This window comes from Pteronotus mesoamericanus, unplaced genomic scaffold (assembly GCF_021234165.1).
Source record: "Pteronotus mesoamericanus isolate MK-2021 breed Mesoamerican mustached bat unplaced genomic scaffold, CSHL_Meso_final scaffold_118, whole genome shotgun sequence".
NCBI classification, from domain to species: Eukaryota; Metazoa; Chordata; class Mammalia; order Chiroptera; family Mormoopidae; genus Pteronotus; species Pteronotus mesoamericanus.
Genome location: NW_026555301.1, coordinates 12584369 through 12604175, shown reverse-complemented (window position 1 = coordinate 12604175; position 19807 = coordinate 12584369). Strand labels below are relative to the sequence as shown.

At 44.3% G+C, this 19807-nt stretch overlaps 1 protein-coding gene across 2 annotated transcripts in view; it reads left to right on the top strand.

The window, feature by feature from the left end:
* PTPRM (protein tyrosine phosphatase receptor type M) overlaps window positions 1–19554 on the top strand; it is an 820882-nt gene extending 801328 nt beyond the window's left edge. For both annotated transcript variants that reach the window (XM_054587385.1, XM_054587386.1), the window contains 4 exons: window positions 2530–2655; window positions 4513–4676; window positions 10556–10691; window positions 18784–19554. In XM_054587385.1, coding sequence (XP_054443360.1) covers window positions 2530–2655; window positions 4513–4676; window positions 10556–10691; window positions 18784–18837 — 480 coding nt within the window. In that variant the 3' untranslated portion in view covers window positions 18838–19554. The remainder of the gene's footprint in view (window positions 1–2529; window positions 2656–4512; window positions 4677–10555; window positions 10692–18783) is intronic.
* Window positions 19555–19807: the final 253 nt, after the last annotated feature.

Sequence of the window (19807 nt, the reverse complement as noted above, 5' to 3'; positions counted from 1 at the left end):
CTAGATGCAGAGTTCAAAACACTGGTTATAAGAATGCTCAAGGAACTTAAGGGAAGAAGAGATGAACTTAAGAGAGAACTGCAACCACATTGAAAAGAACACGGAAACCACAAAAACAACCAGTCATAAATGAAGGATACACTAACTGAAAGAAAGAATAATTTACAGGGACAACAGTAGAGTAAATGAAGCCGAGAATCAAAACAGTGATTTGGAAATATAAGGAAGCAAAAAACACCCAATCAGAACAGCAGAAAGAAAAAAGAATCCAAAAAATGAGGATAGTGTAAGGAGACTTTGGAACAACCTTAAATATACCAAAATCACATCATGAGGGTGCCAGAAGGAGGAGAGAGCCAGTAAGAAATTAAAAACCTATTTTTAAAAATAATGACAGAAAGCTTCCCTGACCTGGTAAAGAAAATAGATGTACAAGTCCAGGAAGCACAGAGAATCTCAAATAAGATGGATTCAAAGAGGCCCACTCCAAGATACATCATAATTAAAATGCCAAAGGTTAAAAACAAAGAGAATCTTAAAAGCAGCAAGAGAAGGGCAGTTGATTACCTACAAGGGAGCTCTAATAAGACTGTCAGCTGATTTCTCGACAGAAACTTTGCAGGCTAGAAGGGACTGGCAAGAAATATTCAAAGTGATGAACAGCAAGGACCTACAACCAAGATTACTCTTCCCAGCAAAGCTATCATTTAGAATCAAAGGAGAGATAAACAGCTCCCCAGACAAGAAAGTTAAAGAAGTTTATGACCACCAAATCAGTATTGTATGAAATGTTAAGGGTCTTTTTTAAGAAAGAAGAAGAAAGTTGAAGAAGAGAACAAAGAAAAGGAAAAAGGAGGAGAAGAAAGACAAAAAAAAGGATCAGGGATGTGAACAATAGAATGGCAATAAATACATATATATTAATAACTGAATCTAAAAAAAATAAACAAAACAAAACAGAAACAGACTCACAGATACAGAGAATATTTTGATGGTTGCCAGATGAAAGAAGGGTTGTGGGGTTGGCTGAAAAAAGGTGAAGGGATTAATAAGTACAAATTGGTAGTTACAGAAGAGTCACAGGAATGTAAATTATAGCATAGGGAATACAGTCAAAAATATCCTAGTAACTATGTATGGTGTCAGAGGGGTACAAGATTTATCAGAATGATCAGTTGGTATGTTATATAATGTCTAATCACTGGGGCATGCACCTGAAACTAATATAATTTTTAAATAAGTAAATAAATGTAATTTCCAAAATACCACTTTTAAAAAGTACCCTTAGTTAGCATACTTTGGTTCTTGATCATAAAGTCCAAATCTCTAACTTCTTTATAACAGAAGAAGATTGCTCTTTAGGTTGACATGCTGTTAACTGAAAACTATCTTGCATATAAATCAACCTTTGACAATGAGATTTTAGATCCTTTGAAAAATAAAAGTCATCAAAAAAAGGAAATTCAGCTAGTGGACTCTCCTGTTGTGTTTCTTCATTCTGCTTCAAACTAGGTGATATGTTTTCCACCTGCTCCTGGCCAAACAGAAACTAGTTACAAAGTAATGAAGTAGTTCCTGTTTGCCTCAACTCAGCTATTTGTCCCTCAGGTAAATCAGAAAGATAAAAGTTGCACAATAGTCCCCAAGGTGTCACTGAAATATTAAGTCCAAACAAAAGTTTAATTTCCAACTTTAAATGCCTTTTTGTATCTTAGGGCTCAGGATAGATCGGTGAGAAGAAAAGATCTTGGGTGTTGTCACACCTGTCTGCAAATTCAGTACTTCCGTGGGGCGGTGCAAATGAAAGTGCCTGTATCTTAGGTCGCCATACCCTGCTGTACACTTGAGTTGTGCTTCACATTACATTTGTGCAAAAGTTCAGATTACCTAGTATCACCAATACCTGGAGTGGGGGGCTCTAGGAAATTGCGTTTTTTATTAAAGCCACCTTCACATAAAGCATTTACTCTTATTACACCAGGTTTTCTAGATCAGATCTGGGAACATTTGGACCAGAGCATGAAAATGCAACGCAACACTTGCCAGTATCTTGTCACAAAATTGCCCTGTTCCCCAAAGTGATTACAGATTCCAAGGCCAGCCCAGGGAAGGATGGAGGCTTGGGTGTTAGCAAGTACGTGTGCCATCTTAAGTATCTTAACTCTTGTAATGGCAGCTAGTGACATCTCCACAAGGTCCTGGTAAGAGTTCCTGTGAGTGGCAAAAGGGATCTTACAACAGGTGTGTGAAACAGCATCCACGTCACCCCCTCAGAAATCAGAGTTGCTCATGGCTTAACGATGCTTTCTGAGAAAATGAAGGGAAAAATACTAGGAGAACAGGTGGAGCCGAGGAATCAGTCAACAAGAAAGTCCGCAGGTATACTTCCTTGAAGAAAAAGAGAGAAAGAAAACTAAGTGAATTAAGGAAGAATGAAAAATTACTGAATGTCAATAGTGACTGTATCCAAACTGTTCAGAGTAAATTTATTCTTATAAATAACCTCGCGTTTCTTTGTTTTGCATTTAGTTGTGTCCACAGTATTGGCCAGAGAATGGAGTTCACAGACATGGCCCAATCCAAGTGGAATTTGTTTCTGCTGATTTGGAAGAAGACATCATCAGCAGGATATTCCGTATTTATAATGCATCCAGAGTAAGAATCACAGCCAATAGCACTTAGATTGTTGTTTCATTATTTTCTCATTCATTTAATGGTTAGTGTGCTCACTCTGTGTCAGTCACTACTCTGGGAGTATGGAATATAGCAGTGAAGAAAACAAAGCTCCCTCATCTTATGGAACTTGCATTCTAATGGGAGGTGACAGACTATAAATAATCGATATGACAGGTGTAATGAGATATGTTAGAAACTGATATATAATATAGGAAAAACAGTGGGGAGGTAGAAAGTGCTAGGGCATGAACAGGAGGGAGAGCAAGGCTCTACTTAAGTAGGTGTGCAGTGTGAGCAAACACCTGACGGAAGGGAGGGAGCAGCCATCCGGCCTTCTGTGGAGTCAGATCTCCGGGCAGAGGTTGTGGCCAGGGCAGAGGCCCTGGGGTGGGCTCCCTGCAACAGCAGAGAGGCTGATAGGATTGGAGCACAGTAAGCTACAGTCACCTAGAGGGAAAGAGGAGTTGGGGTGGGGGAGTGGCAGAGATCAGGCAGGGCCTTGCAGGCTACTGCACGCTCAGAGGAAATACAGAGCCAGTACAATGTTTGAGTAGAAGAATCACACGTTATAATTTATCTTTTGAAAGGAGCACTCTGGCTTCTGTTTTGAGAATAGACTGTAAGAGAGGCCCATCAGGAGGGTGTTATGACAATCCAAATGAGAGATGACAATGGCAGGAAAAGAGTGGCAGCAGTTTGAGGTAGTAAGAGGTGGAAAGATTCTTTTATATTCTGACAGCAAAACCAATAGGACTTGCTGTCAGGTCAGATCTCAGGGAGCTGAGGGTGATTCTCTAGATTTTGGTCCTGAGAGCTAGAATGATGGAATTGAACCGAGTTAGGTAAGACTGTGGGTGCAAACGGATGGTTGGGAGTGGGAGGCAATCACACATGGAAGGAGGGTCAGGAGTTCAATTTGAAACATACTAGGTTTGAGATGACTATTAGACACCTAAGTGGAAATACCAAGTTGGCATTTGAATCTGTGAGGGTGAAATCCAGGACAGAGGTCTGATCTGGAGATAGAAATTGGTGACTTACTGGAATATTTAAAGCCATGAAATCATCAAGTGAGAGATAAAAAGACAGAGGGCCCCACAGGCTGAACCTGGGTCTTCCATCAGCAGGCGGTCTGGGAGAAGGGGAGGGCAGGCTAGAGCGGGGAGAGTGGTGAGGGAGAAGGAGCAGCCAGGTGAAGAAAGTGCGTCAGCGAGAAAAGGTGGCCACCTGTGTCAAAGGCCACTGAGGCCCTCGGAGGATACAGTGCAAATGATTCAGTCAGAGCAGGATTAAAACTGTTGCCTTTTCAAATGCTTTCTTGAATACTGCAATTCCATTTAACTATGACTGAAGATAAATTAACTACTGATATCTTAGCTAGATGCACACCAATAAGAAAAACCATATTATCCTTACAGGCAACAGTACTATCTATAACACCCTAAACTCACAAACATCTCCTGATTATAATTTATTCTTTGCCTTTAATTTACCTGTAATTAAAGTAAAGACATTTTACTAGTTACTGTACAATGTGGTCAGTGCTCATCCTGTGTGTTTTCACCTGGCTTTTGCAAAAGTATAAGACTTCAGCTTCACTTTTATTTGTGTGATCTGTCATTTAAAACACCTGGTTTTTTATAACAGCTCAATATTAAAACTCATAACTCTCAGGCCAGTAGGAGCTCCCTGTGTTATTTATAGGCAAGCCTCCCCTTTAATAATGCCCTCCTCCGATGAGAGGACCAAGTGGGTGGAATCAGCCCACTGGAATTCAATAAAGTAAATAATTCTTGTTTTCTTTTCACTCCCCGATTATCTCCTGACTCTCTCCAGCCCCAAGATGGATACCGGATGGTGCAGCAGTTCCAGTTTCTGGGCTGGCCAATGTACAGGGACACACCGGTGTCCAAGCGCTCCTTCTTGAAGCTCATTCGCCAGGTGGACAAGTGGCAGGAGGAATACAATGGCGGGGAAGGCCGCACAGTTGTGCACTGCTTGTAAGTGTGAGGGAGCTCTGCATCGCAGATGACCAGCCGACCCTCACTACCTCCTAGTTCACTATCTCATTTCACTGTAAATGGGCAAGAAATAACTAGGTGTGAACGAAAGGAGATGGCCAGTCTACTTGATGAGGGTTTGGTTTGCTTTGCAGAAAACACAACAGGCACATTTTGTATTTGGATGGACTGTCACTGCTATAAAAACAAGCCGTGACCTTGTGATTAGGACCCCCATCCCTCCCAAAGGAAACCCTGGGTGGGCTCAGTGGGCTCCTACCAGCTCTTGAGGGCCAATTATTAACTTTGTGGGCAATTTTCTGAGCTGTTTAAACTTTCTAAACTGTCAGTAACTTGAGAAACCATCCATAGTAAAAGTATATACATCACAGAAATCAGCAAACACTGCAAATCAGGGCTCCCTGCCAGCCAGCAAAGCTAGCGGGCCATCACCGCAGAGGGTGAGTCTGTTGGGAGTCGTGTTGAAGCTTCAAAGGAACTATCTCTTTTTACTTTGTGGTATTAAAGAAAGGTTTTTGTTTTTGTTTTGGACCTGGAAATGAATATATCGGGAAGCTTTAGTCTGAGTCATTGTCGCCAAAGTGTGTCCTCCCGACCAGCCGTTATAGCAGCTGCTAAAACAGGAAAACCTCTGCTACAGAGCAGTGACTCCCAACCTTAGCTGCTCATTGAGAGTCACTTGGAAAGTTTAAAAAAAAAAAATCTATGCCCTAGCCACACCCAAGCCCCATTAAATCAAAATTGCTGGGGGCAGGGCCCACTGATCAGTGCTTTTTTAAACTTAGATAGTTTCAATGTTCAGCCAAGATGAAGAGCCACTGAAAAGAGACTTCCGTGCTTTTCAAAGCACTTTCCCCTGCATTTTCTCATTGGTGATGATATGTAGCTAATCAGCCAGCTGGAATTGGCTTAATGGAGCAGGCAATTAGAAAGTCACGACAATTAAGGAAGATGTTTAGAGAATTTGTGGAAACTTAAAGTATTAAGCTTATGGCTCTTTTCAGTGGAGTGTGATTAGAAGTATACAATGAGATCCCTCCCAAACTGAAGGAAAAATTAAAGTTTTAGTCTGAGCCCACTAACCCTAATTAAAATGACAAGGTGGGTAAGGGCCTGGGGTACCCTCCACTCGGTGCCCGTATCTCAGCCATGCCACGCCCACTTGGGGCCCTCGGAGACCCTCCTGGCAGCCTCGGCCTCCGCCCTGCCTCTCAACAAGTCCGAGCGTGGCGCATCATTCTGCAGGACTCTTATACTCCCTTGGGGAGAATCTTATGAACCTACTCAGACTTAACCCTCCCCCAGGGGTCCTAGTTTTTGTCCCCTGAAAAGATGGTTTATAAATCCCTCCCCCTTGTCTACTTTCCCCTACCTTTTCTTAGACCGAGTTCATTAAAAACATCTCTACCAAGAAAAGGCCAAAAAACTCAAATTCCCATTTTTACTTCTTTTAAGTCCAGGTATAAAGTCTGATCAGAATAAGATCAGAGGGTCACCGGTGAGAGCTGATAAAATCCTGGCAAAGAAAATTGATATTTTAGTTAGAGTTTGTAGTATATCTATTAAGTCTTTTTGAAACTCAAAGTGGTTTTCAGATAACCCATTTCTTCATCTGGAGTCTGCCAGCGTCTAGAACTAGGAGCCTAATGTATGGTACCCAATTTGATTAGTAGGTTCCTTATAAGGGCCAGTGCTGTAACCCAAAGGACTAAGTCACTGTGGGAAGGTTGAGGCGCCGGGACAGGCCTCGGCGGAGGGTACAGGGATCCCTCACATCACTGTACCTCATAGACAACCACCGACCACAATCTTCCAGAACACAGCTGCGGCCCTAGAACTAAACCACCATATAACCTTTCCAAATGTGCCACCTCGGAGAGCTGTTATTTAAGTGCAGTGGATGGTGCTGGGCATCTGTTGTTTCTTCCCCTCTTTCTAGTGAGAAAACATTGATGTTCTCTGAGAATCATCCTCTCCCATTATAAAGTCTTTGTGGTTCCTATGGGGCTGCCTCGTGGTCTCTCAATATCCAGGTGGCAATGAGACCCAGGCCTACTGAGAATGTTTATTGTTGTTTAGGTTTATAAATCTAAATCTAAGATTTTTAATTGTGAGAAACAAAGTTAGATTAAATTGGTGTCCTCCAGTACAGGCCAGCAAGGAATGCTCTGAACACAGCAGCTCCCCGCTGGTCATCTACGGTAAGGACATCTATTCAGCATAGCGTAGCTCCGCCTAATGGCTGTGGGCAGGGTGTCCTGGCCCAGGGTGCCTCCAGGTGCTGTGAATTGAATGGATCCCTGAGCCACATATACTCACAATAAACAAATAGGGAATTTGTTTTCTTTATGCATATCTTTCAGCCAATAAAACCAGAATAAATGTAAGATAGCACCATTTTGCAATCCTTGATGAAAATGATGGATGTAGACAATGGTTGCCAACAGCTGCTGAAAGCATTAGGTGAAGAGCTAATGGAAGAAAAGCAGTGTGGTGTCAGCGCAAAGACAGAAAATAGACTGATAGGGCAGAAGAGAAAATCCAGGAGCCCAGCCACACCTCGGCCACCTGCTTACAACAAAGATCTCACAGCCACACACCTACTGCAGGGCAGCGAGAAGAGACTGCCTGCATACCAGGTGTCCATCCTCAGACTACGTGAGAAATCATTCCAGATGGACTGTAGACCAAAATGTGAAAAAGAAAACAAGGAAGTTTCTAGGAAAAAATCTTAATGGCCATGAGGTAACCAAAGACGTATTATGCAGGACAAAGAACACTAGCCATGAAGGAAACATTGATGAATTGAATTTAATTAAAGTTAAGTATATTTCAGTTCATGAAAAGACACCAGAATGAAAAAGCAAAACACAGAGCTGGTGAAGGGCTTTGTGATGCATACATCTGACAGAGGACTCGTAGCCAGAATACCTGAGAACTATTGCAAGTCAGTTGGAAAAAGATAGACAACCCAAATGTTTGGGCATAACACTTGACAAGAACTTCATTTAATATATATATATATACCCACACACACACACACATATATATATATATATGTGTGTGTGTGTGTGTGTGTGTGTGTGTGTGTATATATATATATATATCTCCATCCATCCAAGTAGCTAATGAGCATAGAAAAGGTCCTCAGTACCATTAATTTTTAGGAAAATACACATTAAAATCAGGATCCGATGCCAGTACATACTCACCAGAATGGCTGAAATTTAGAAGACAAAGAAATGATAATAATATTCAGTGTTGGTGAAGCTGTGGAGTGACTGGAACTCCCATCCACTGCTGGTAGGTGGTAAATATGCTACAGCCATTGTGGAACTATTAACAGCATCTACTAAAGCTGAAAGTAAACCCATTTCCTGAGCTCTTCTCCTAGGCATATGACTACAGACATGAATCATGTATGCACCATGAGACATGTTTATAGCAGATTTACTCATAATATCAGAAACTAGAAACAGCCCAAACATTCATCAGCTATTAGAAAAATAAATTATACAGTAGTATAGCCATTCAGTGGAATTATTTTCAGCAAGATAAAAGAATAAACTATTGATACAACATGGACAGTTCTCACACATATAATGTTAAGTGAAATAAGCAAGACTCAAAAGAGTAAGTATGGTTCCACTTATACAAAACAGAAAAATAGACTAAAGAAATTTACAATGCTAGATGTGAGAACAGAGATTATCTTTGGGGTACTGATGATATTGACAAGGAAGGAGGTCTAGCAACCTGTATCTTTTCTGAATGGTAGTTACATGGCATATGCATTTGTAACAACTGGGATATATACTTATCATTGTGGTCTTTATTGTAGGTATATTATACGTTATTTAAAAAGTTGATTTGGAACTTAATAATGGACTGATCAAGTTGACATTTGAACACAATGATTAATCTTAAAATCACAAAAAAGAAAAAAGGAACAATTCAGTATCTATGCCTGCTGTGTAAATTCTAATGAAGCTCTGGAGCTAACTCCCAATTTTCAGGAAATACAGGATTAGAGAGCAACATGTTAAATTATTCAGAGATACAATGATTGAGAACAACCCAGGTATGGGGCTCTCTACAGGAAAAATGACCCCATTTCCTCAAGAAATAAATTGCCAAAGGGGGAAAAAGAGAGCAGAAAGAAGAATTTACAGATTAAAACAAACTTGCAAGACATTTCAACTAAATACCATGTGTGGGCTTTGTTTGGAAATGGATTTAAAATACACAACCATAGGAAAATGTAAGAAACAACCTGGGAAATTTGAACACTGACTAGAGAAATACTAAAGCAGTAATGTTTCTTTATTTTAGGTGTGGTAATGATACTATGTTTTAAAAAAGAAGATCCTTAGCTTGGCTGATTCTAGAGCTGGTATAGGAACAACACAGAATGAGTCTGGTTCATTTTGTGTTTCCAGAAAGTAAGGACATGGTCAAAAGCAGAGGGAGGCTTGTCCAAAGCACACAGGAACCAGCCCGATGGAGCGCCTCATGGCCTAAGCTGGAACAATTCCAGCAACAAAATAAATATCTCTACTCCTGGGTTTTAGCTCATAAAATAAAATTAATATGTATAAGTCTAAACTGATATAAATAATATAAAAATAAATAGGCAAAAATGTTAAATGAGGGAGAAGAGACAACTCTCTCAAAGTAGCACGCTCAAGGAGAAAGGGAAGTGGAAAATCAATTCGGCGAACATCACAGTGATCCTTCTTGCACACGGGACCCACCAGTGTATGCTAGAATCAGTAGGTGAGACTTTGAGGAAAAACAAGGTATTTGTATAATCCCAAACTATCTTTCCCAAGGTATTTACTAACTACAAAGAGAAAGGTAACATCTACACAAAGAAAAAAACTGCTGGGCATCCTCAGTTTTAGTGAGCAAGGTTACCGTCACCAGCAATAAGGCAATTCATGAATCCCTTGAAGGATGCAACAGCCCTTCAGTGGTTTCCGTGCCAAAATGTATAACCCCATTTCCAATCAGGAGAAACCATCAGACAAACCCACATGAAGGAGCTTCTACAACTTGAATTTTGTAATGACTTCTCAAATTATATATAGGTATCATGGCTACTTTCCACATCTATATTCTACTTTGTATTCAAAAAAATAACTGACCGGTACTTTTCAAAAGTGCGAACATCAAAAAAGACAATGAAAGCCTGAGGACCTGTCACCAATCGGAGGAGGCTAAGGAGATGATGACAATTAAATTCAAGGTGGGATCCTGGAATGGATCCTGGACCAGAAAAAAGACATCAGTGGCATTCAAGTAAGGCCGCAGTGTAGGTAACGGTTTTGCAGCTGGGTTAATTTCCTGGTTTTGGTGATGGTCTATGGTTATGTAAGGTGTGCGTGTCAGGGGAAGGAGGGTATGTAGGCAAGGGAACTCTGTGCTATTTTTGCAACAATTCTTTGTGTCGAAACTTGGATATATCTGAGGCGAAGTCCATCCATCTTTGCATAGAGCCCATGCCCATTACCAGTTTTCCTGGCAGATATTAAATGAGGCGTTTGTTCATTGACAGTTTTCCGAGTCAGGCTCTCTAAAAGTTGGTAAGATGCTGTAATGAACTGACATAATCTAGGGCTGGGGCGAAGCTGAGGGAACAGGATGTGCCAGTTCACACCTCCAACCAGGTGAACCGCGGGCCCAGCACTGAGGCTCATGGACTCAACCGCTTCATGAGAAGGACTGGCCCCGGTGGTAAGCTCCCGGCCTGGGAGGCCTCACCAGACACAGCTGTCCGGGTTTAGGCGGCGGGCTCCGCAGGTTGTGTGCAGTGGAAGGACAGACATTCTCCAACCATCTGACTCCTCTTCTGGCAGGAACGGGGGCGGGCGCAGCGGTACCTTCTGCGCTCTCAGTATCGTGTGCGAGATGCTGCGGCACCAGCGGACAGTGGACGTCTTCCATGCAGTGAAGACGCTGCGGAACAACAAGCCCAACATGGTGGACCTGCTGGTAGGCAACCCCGACCCCGACCCCGACCCTGACCCCGACCCCGACCCTGACCCCGACCCCGACCCTGACCAGTGAATGGGGCTTTGTCCCAGGTTGCAGGCAGCTCCACCTGGCACAGTTGAGCAGGAGAACTGATTCACAGAGGAGGCTCATTTTCAAAAACATAATGTAATCACTTCCCTTTCAAGGGTTTTTCTCCCCCTTCCCCCCTTTTCTTTGTCACAAGGAGACTTTGTCTCCGCACATCTGAAATGTGGAAATAGGTGAAACTCACAAGTGAACATCTTACAAGTTTCCTTTCCACGTGGCTAAGCACTTAGTCTTCATGGAGAAGAAATAATCATAGCACGTGAAATGCCAGATTTTCAAATTACATATCTTATAAATAGCTTAATCACCTAATATTTATAAAAGCTGTGAATTTACTTTGACATCCAGAATATTGCACTTAATTATGGTGGCCATAGCTGAGAAAGGATTAGAGGAGTTGAGAAACAAAGGACTCTGTGCAATTATTTTCTTAGTGTTTCATGAAATCTCTTTTGTGTGTGTGTGGAGCTGCTGAAATGCCAACTACTGTGACTCAAGAATAGTCAAATGGCTTAAAGGAGGAAGCTTGTGGATTAGGCTTTTGTAGTTCTCTGTCGGAGGAGGAAGTGTCTGAAAGGAAACAGTGGGACTAATTCGAAGGTGGGGACAATGGCCCGCGGGCGAGGAAGAGTCCGCTGCTGGTGGTTTGGAGAGCCTCTGTCCCGGGAGCCACAGCACTGCAGCAGTGGGGTTAAACTTTAAAATATCAGAAGGAGCCTAAAGAGAGAGTTGAGATATAAGATAAAGCTGAGGAAGCAGCCGTGGTCCCCGTCACTGTTACAGCAGTACTGGGGGCTGAATGACGACAGTGACCCATGACGTGACTCCTGGCCACACTCAGAGCACTCCTCAGGAGCGCCTGCTTTCCCCAGATGTGTGTCCTGGGTTTGATGAGCTGTTCTATTCCAAGGAGCATGGTGCTGGCCAGGGAGCTTGGTACAGGGGCGCCTGCTTGGCCAGGTGCGGACTCACGCAGCCGTCAGCAGTTACCACGTCAGCGTCTGTGGGAAAAGGGCGGTGCCCTCCAGACTGACCCCCTCGCTCCTGTCCTGGGGGAAGCCAGTGAAAACCCAAATTCTAGTGTCAGCTCTGCTGCTACCTCAAGTTGTGCCTTCAGACAAGTTAACTTGTCAACTTAAGTCTCCTTGGGCTGGGTGCTTCACTCTCTTGGGGGTCTGAGTTGTGTAAACCGGGGATAGTATTGGCTTATTGTAGTGACCCCAAGTGATGATATATGTGAAGGTATTTTGGAAACTGCAAAGGTGAGAAAGGTGGTTCTGGATAGTGCAGGTGTCCACAGGGCGCTCGTCTGAGGTAGTTACATGCAAGCGCTGGGTGGCAGAAGGCGGCAGCGGCGGCGGGGAGCAGCCAGTAGTTCCGTGATGCTTCGTATGGGCCAGGCACCCCTCCAAATTCCAGCACCCCTCCAAGTGCCTTTCACGTGTTACCAGTCTCACAGGGGTGGGCTGAAAGGTCGATGAGAGTGTCTGTGGTCACTAGACCAGCCCCTCCCAGAGGCAGGGCCCACCACGAATCTTAAAGAGTTCTCCATCTCCTGGGCTGGGAGCAACTGCAAAAAGGGTGGGTCAGGCAGTCAGGCGGCCCTGCGATTAAGACTGATAAGAAGGCTGACAAAGGATGAAAACAAATGCATGTGTGTAAATTAAAATATTCTGTGACCTCATTAGATGTTTAACTTCCCTGATTCACAGACAAGTGTGTAGCTTCCAAACTCTGGTGGGTACCTGAGCAAAGCCGACCTTGCTATTTAGAAAAACTAACAAACAAAAATAAAGTCAGTTCCCTCTCAGCACAGCCTAAATTAAGCGGAACATTAGGCTAGACCCTTGCAGACCTTTCCTCTAGTGGCTCTGGTTGCAACTTTCATCTCTCACAAGCGTTTGTGGGTGGAAACATAGCTTCTCCCAAATCAGTGGTGCCAACAATGGGACAAGAAATTCGTGAAATGTGTGGAGACCTGGTGGTTGCACCAGAGGGGAGCTTCTGATCGCAGGTCAGTACTTAGAGGTTTCTGTCATTTTGTGTCATTCGACTAAAGAAAACAGGACCTTGGATGCCCAGAACTCAGAGAGTCAGCCCCAGTTTTAGGATAAGGTCAGGGGCTGAGAAATGTAGGAGAGCTTTGCAATTTCCTGAGAAACATGATAAATTCATCTGATAAATTTGTTACAGTGAATACTAGCAAGATAATATCTGGTGACCAGAGGAAAAAAAAATGTCACAGTGCTCTTTGCAGTGGGCTCAAAGCTTCCCGAATTAAATAAGGATTCTTGTCACTTGTTTGGTTTTTGCCTTGAAGTACAGTTTCTGTTTAGTTTGGTACTCATGTACACAATTGCGTGTATATTGGCTAAGGGGACTAATTCAAGTCAGGGTGATAAAATCTGGTGCAATTCTATTGGGCATAAAAGGCCATCTGAGACCTGAGTTTCTCCTAAGCACAAGATGATGTGCCAGCAGCTGAAAAGTGCGAAGTGCTGAATCTTCTTTCCTGCATCTTCACAGAATGGTGAAGTGTGTGCCAGAAAGCTCTGGAGTGCGCTTCTGTGCTGGCCACAGGGAGCTGGGTGGGGAGGAGCGGGGAGCCCTGGCCTGGGCCCCGCTGGGCCTGCCCACATGTTACGTGCAGAGGCTGAATCACACAAAGGTCCCCTCCATTCAAAACACAAAAAGTCCACCCCCGCCCCCTCCCAGCTACTGTGGGATGAACATGCAGAGAGGGGTCCCTCTCTGTCTCCCTTTGAGGCTGTGATTTTTCTCAATTGCTTCTGAGTTTGAAAATCCATCCATCGGCTTTGAAGCGTGGCACTTTCAAGACAGATCTGAAAAGCCCTAAAAGATTTATTTCTTCAAATTTTTAGTTTTGGGGGGTGCTCTGGAGAAAAGCCAATTGATTGCTAGGAAGGAAAATAATTTATTACACAAAACTAGATTTTTTTAATCCAGCCGGGGCAGGGTATTTTTTTCCTTACCTGTTTTAGCCCAGCTCCCAGGTCACCCATCTCTTCGGCCGGCCTCCAGCCCTTGTCCCAGGGGCAGGCGGGACCCGCTGTCTGAGAGCCTGAGCTCGTTCGGAACCGGGATAGTTGGGGGCAAGGGGGTAGGGGGGGACCACCTGCATGGACAAACAGCTCCCCTCTCACCTCGATCCTCCTCACTTGGTTTCTGACATTTCAAGGGCTCTGTTCTAACAGAGAAATGGCCTTCAGGGACAGATCTTGCCTGGAGATACATATTATCCCCTGGGATGTGGTGGGAACTTGGGCCAAAGTTACCAAGATCAAAGCAATTAACACATAGCTAATGTGTGTGTGCACATGTGGTGAGAATACTTAAGATGCACCTAGTCTCACCAACTTTCTAGTATAAATCCTTTATTATTAACTGTGGTCACCATGCTGTACATTACATTCTCAAACTTCTTAAAACTGGAAATATATGTGCTTTACTAACATCGCCGCATATCCCCCTGCCCTCAGCCTCTGGCAACCACCATTCTAGTCTGTGTTTCTATAGCATTGGTGGTCTGTTGCTTTTTTAATGGGAGCCTTAAAAAATTCCAATCCCTTGGCCCACCCCAGGGACTCTGATCCATCAATCTGGGCCTGGTGGTTCGGAAGTGCTGCAGGCAAGAAGCAGGGCTCAGCAGGGTCAACAGGTCACCCTCTCCCACGAAGCAGGCTGCCTGCCCAAGCCCACCCCGCACCGTCCCAGCTCCTGGGCTCCTGTCCCGGCCAACCTCTGCCTGTATCTCCCCACGCGTAACGCAGAGCTGGCCAACCCAACTGAGTCCCACTTTCCCTTCAGTGCTAAACACGTAATGAGCTGTGCAAACAGCAGGTGCTGCAGGGCTACAGCTCTCCCCTTTGTGCAGACAGCAGGATGTGTGTGTGAGGGTATGTGGGGGTATGTGTGTGGGGGGATATGGGTCTGTGGCTGTGTGTGTAGGTGTGGGTATGTGTGTAGGTATAGGTGTGTTTGGGTATGTGGGTATGTATGTCGGTATAGCTGTGGAGTGTGAATAGGCATATGTGTGGGTATGTGTAGGCGTGGGTGTGTATATGTAGGTGTAGCTGTGGGTGGAAGTAGTTGTGGGTGTGTATGTGTGGGTGTAGCTGTGGGGTGTGTATAGGCATATGTGTGGGTGTATGTGGCTGTGGGTATGTGTGTTGGTGTGGAGGGCATAGGACTCAAGTGGGGAGTCAGGGCTGTGCTCGCAGGTCTCCGAGCTGTGCCCCCACCGGCTGTGGCTGGCCGTCGAAGGAGGAATCTCACTTCTCCTGGGATCTCCACTGCCTTAAGGCCCCTGAGGCTCGCAGGCCACTGCCATGCACTCTCCTTAAGTCCCCTGGCAGGTGTTCCTCCTGCATATCAGGGCAGCCTTGGGGGTGATCTCTGTTACTGCTCTGTGCCCTCTCTCTGGCCCAGACCCTGATCTCCTTGAGGCGGGGTTGGCAAAGCCCCTCAGCACCAGTGGGCTCCTGGCTTCAAGGAGGTGCCCGATAGATTATTTACTCAGCGACTGGATATTGCCTCTCTGCACCCAGACCCACATCCATCCTGCGCTGCCCCTGGATGCCCTCTGGCACCGGGGGGAGGCTGTGGCTACAGCTGACAGGGATGAACAGGAACCAGGCACAGACTGCACTGGTCTTTGAGGGGAGAAAGTTCTCCATGCATCTCTAAACATATAGGTGGGAGTAATGACCCAGTGGGTTCTTTGTCAGAGACACACAGCTCTCTTATCAAGGGGTCTCCTTGGCACAGCTCTGGTCACCCAGTTGACCTGGCCAGGAACCATGAACCCAACATGGGGACCACTTCACCCTTCTCCAGGGCATCGGTCAGGACTCTTCCCACACTGAAGGACCTGTCAGCACAGGGTCCACCTGAAACTGTGAAACTTGTCTTCGCTTCAAAAAGTAGGTTCACCAGGGAGGGGAGCTTTGCCGCAGGTGAGCCAGCAGACTCTTCTCTTTGAATCTTCTCAGGCAGAGACAGGGTGTTTGAAGTGCCAGGCTGCCTGGAGGCCCCGCGCCTCAGACTCAGGCAGCCTGCGGTGACAAGCACAGCTGGGGACCTCTGGGGGCTCCCAAAGCCGCCCTCACGGAGCGAGCGAGGACTTCTGAAACATAGCCTCGCTTTTAGGTGCCCTTTCTGATTTCACTGTCTCCCTCTTTGTGGAACATGGAAGTGTGGCCTGGAGTGAAAGTGGGTCGGGCCTTGGAGAGGACTCGCCGGTCACCCTGGTTATCGTCCTGCACAAGGATGAGCTGCTGCTCACATCACTTCCTCCTGCCCAAAGCCAGCTAATGCTGCCCAAGTCGGGAGAGCTTAGGACCAAAACAAAAGCAGCTTTTTCCATGAAGTGCAGGGATAACTCATGTGGTTTAATTATTCAGTGCAAAGACGAGTGAGGTGATCCAGTGTAATCAGTTTCCAACGCAGGAAGATCTTGGGCATTTCCCTGAGGTGCTTAGGGGAGGTGACACAACGATTTATATCATTCTTCTCATTCCTTTTCCTTTTCTGATTCAGAAACATCCAGTCATCACAGAATCTGTGAGGATTGACAGCGTGCTCAGGAAGGATAGGATGAGAGAGAGAAAACTCAGAGAAAACTCATTTTGAAAGTTACAGTCATGCCTGTGGCGGGGCAACCTCAGTGACCAGCACAGCGAAGCCAAAATCCCTTTTCCTCTCAGTGCCATGGCCCGAGGCCAGCAGCCACATTTTCCACTAAAAGAAATTTTAACATCTTCATATGTTAAAAGGATGGGCTCATAGTAGGCACTTAAATTAGTTGCACAATTAGATTTGTACAAAATCATGTTTCTCCAATAAGGAATTGGATCTCTTAGATTTCCATTTAAAAAAAAAAAAACTTGTCTCTCTGATTCACAATAATAATAATAATAATAATAAACAACGGAAAATTACTGGAACACTTCATAGCCAATAGGTCAGCTTAGTGATCTGACAGCATCAGAATTTTGATACCCAAGTGATTTCTTTTAAATATTCTGAAAACAGAATTATCAAGTCCTGAAATAAAAAAATACTGGAATGTGAATTACAAAGTATTTGTATAAACATTATTTTCAGTTCTTCTGGGCATATACCTGGGAATGAAATTGCTGGACTATAAAGTACATCTGTGTTTAACCTCTCGGGGAACTGCCAGACTGTTTTCCAAAACGCCTGCAGCATTTACCCTTCCACTCGCAGTGCATGAAGTCTCTGGTTTCGCCACATCCACATCAACACTTGTTATTGTCTCTTTTTATTTTAGCTATCCTGGTAGGTGTTACTATTACTGGTGTCTGATCTTGTGACACCTTCAGTATATGGAAATGAACTGTTTACCTTCTGTCTTTACCTCTAGATTGTAGTCTCCCTGAGGACTGAGGCTGAACCTTGAAACCCCAGTCTCTAGCCTTTAGTGTTGGTTGGGCTGAATCAAATGCTGCTAAACCTTTTGTCATCATTTACATATATAACCAACATTTGACTCTCCCAACTCTAGGTCAGGTTTTGTGCCAAAGACTGGTGTGTTATACACAGATAAGCTATGGACCTTGTCTTCAAATAAATAGATTAGACTAGTGGAGCATATAGAGATTGGATAACAGGTGAAGAAGAGGAAGCTGCAGTGACTAATTAGGAGGCACATATCCAAAAAACAAAAAAAGTAGAAATTTATTTTTAATTAATCTGGCAAACCCAAAAATAAAAGACCCAGTTGTTTGGTTGTGACCATTGTGTTGGGTGAGGAGACAGCAGTGCTGACTCGCACAATCCCTGGAAGTTTGTCCCTTACTAAGCTGGAGCCCCTCCACTCCAGACCCTGGGCTGCTGCTGCATCCTCAATGCTGGGTCCTTCTACTTGGTTCAGAGGCCCACCCATGAGCATCCTTTAGCACAGGGCACAGGTGCAGGATGCCCTCCCTGCCACCTGAGACCCCACGTGGGTAGACCAGGACCTCACATGGAGCTTGATCAGGCCAAAGTCCTTGATCTGAGAAAGCTGTGCTCAAAGAAAACGAAGTCACTGCCTGATTAAGAGCTTGTATCAAACATTTCCTGTGTCTTTCTTTATCCTGTTGCCTCTACCTGGAATGCCTGTCTAATGCCAGTTAGGATGATCATATACTCAATCATACAAACTGGGATGCCTTTGAGAGTTAAAGAGGATGCTGCCAATGCTTATGCCGGGACGAGCATACACCAGCACTGTCCTGGGCAACCAAGGCACATTGCCACCTACCCCAGCTCCATGCACTCCTTCTCTCCCTCCTGTTACCTGCCTGCCTCTTTCCAGATCTTCCATAAGAGGCCCCACTCTCTCCTCCGCCACACCCATGTTGGAGGGTCATTTGTGGGTCCTGCTTAGCTCTGCCTCATGGGTTGTCTTGGATCTCTTGTTTCATCCTCCTCATTGGACCATGGACTTCTCAAAGTCAGAGACCAGGTCAAGGAGCTTGGTACTTAAAAGGTGCTTTAAAAAATTCTCACAAAAAGGAGGAAATCCTGCTGACCCAACATCAAAGGTAAAGCTGGGCCAGGAGTGGAGCCACATGTACTTACTAAGCACCTTCTACGAGCAAGCCAGGAAGGCATTTCCTCCAGCTCTCATCACCCTCCCTTCCGCCTCACGGTTTTCCCATGCTTTGTGCTCAGCATGTTGATTTGCAGGTAAACGTGTGTGTGTGGGCAAACATGTAAGTGTGTTTCAGTGGCATGGAATTTCCCAGGAATTCTAGTGAGACTAGATATCAAAGTACCTTTCGTCAGGCTTTGTGGGGCACATCTACAAACAATGAACATTTATAGTTCAGAACCATGACTTTCACATTTACCTCTGATTCAAATTCTTCTCTGTTTGATTTCTTCCAATTAAACCCCTAATTGCGTGTAATTGCTTTACTAGAAACAGCCTTTAAATATTACAGAGCTGATATTTTATCCTTCTGTTTTCCAGGATCAGTACAAGTTCTGCTACGAGGTGGCCCTGGAATACTTGAATTCCGGCTGACAACACCACAGCTCGGCAAACAAGCCCTCACATCCCACAAAGCCAAGATGTTCCATGGGTTTGTGTAGATGAGATCAAGACTTCTCAATATGCTTATTTTGCTTTGCATAATTGGCTCTTTTTAAGAGCCCAAGAAAGTATGTATAAAACTGCTTGCACTGCCCAATTCCCAGTAATGCTGCTGCCTGACAGAAACACCGCAGCATACGGTGGTCCAATACTGTACTCCCAGGCCTCGGCTTGTTAGAGCAGTGTCGACGTCTGGTCGATTCAAGAGCACAATTATATTCTTATGAAGGAATTTGTACCTTTGGGGTTTTATTTTGTGGCCCGTGAACCTTTGTTATTGTTACAACTGAGTGTACATTTTTGTTCTGTGGAGAATGCTACCTGGCATTATGATAATATATTATTTTAGTTAATATTTGTATTTTAACATGTTGCATAATATAAGCTTATGTAGCTTTCCAAAACTAACAGATAAACATATAATGAACAAAGATATGTTGTATGAGTTGTTGTTTCTATCAGATTTGTATTGTTTCCAAGGGAAAAGCTTGGAGGAATTCAGTTCAAAAATGCAAAGCTCAACGATCAGATTCATGGATCGAAAGCTTTTCCATTTGTTTATATTGTAAATATTTTTGATTTCATCAAATTATTTATTCATTAAAAGAAATTTTTGTGAAGCACAATGAGTGACAATCATTTTTATTAAGCCCAGGATATGATTTACTGTATGATGTTATCTTGTATGAATTCTCAACTCAATAAATAAAGACAGGTGACCAGTCGTGGTGTGTTCCTAGTGTCCTGGCACCCAGGCAGTGGGAGCAGCTCCAGCCTCTCCTGGTCACCACCTGGGAACTGTTGGCCTGGAGCAGGTAGAGTTAAAATTTTTGAGACAGAACTTCTGTCAGTGAGAAGCCTAGGCCCATCCTGGGAGCCTCGCCTGGTGCTGGGGAAACAC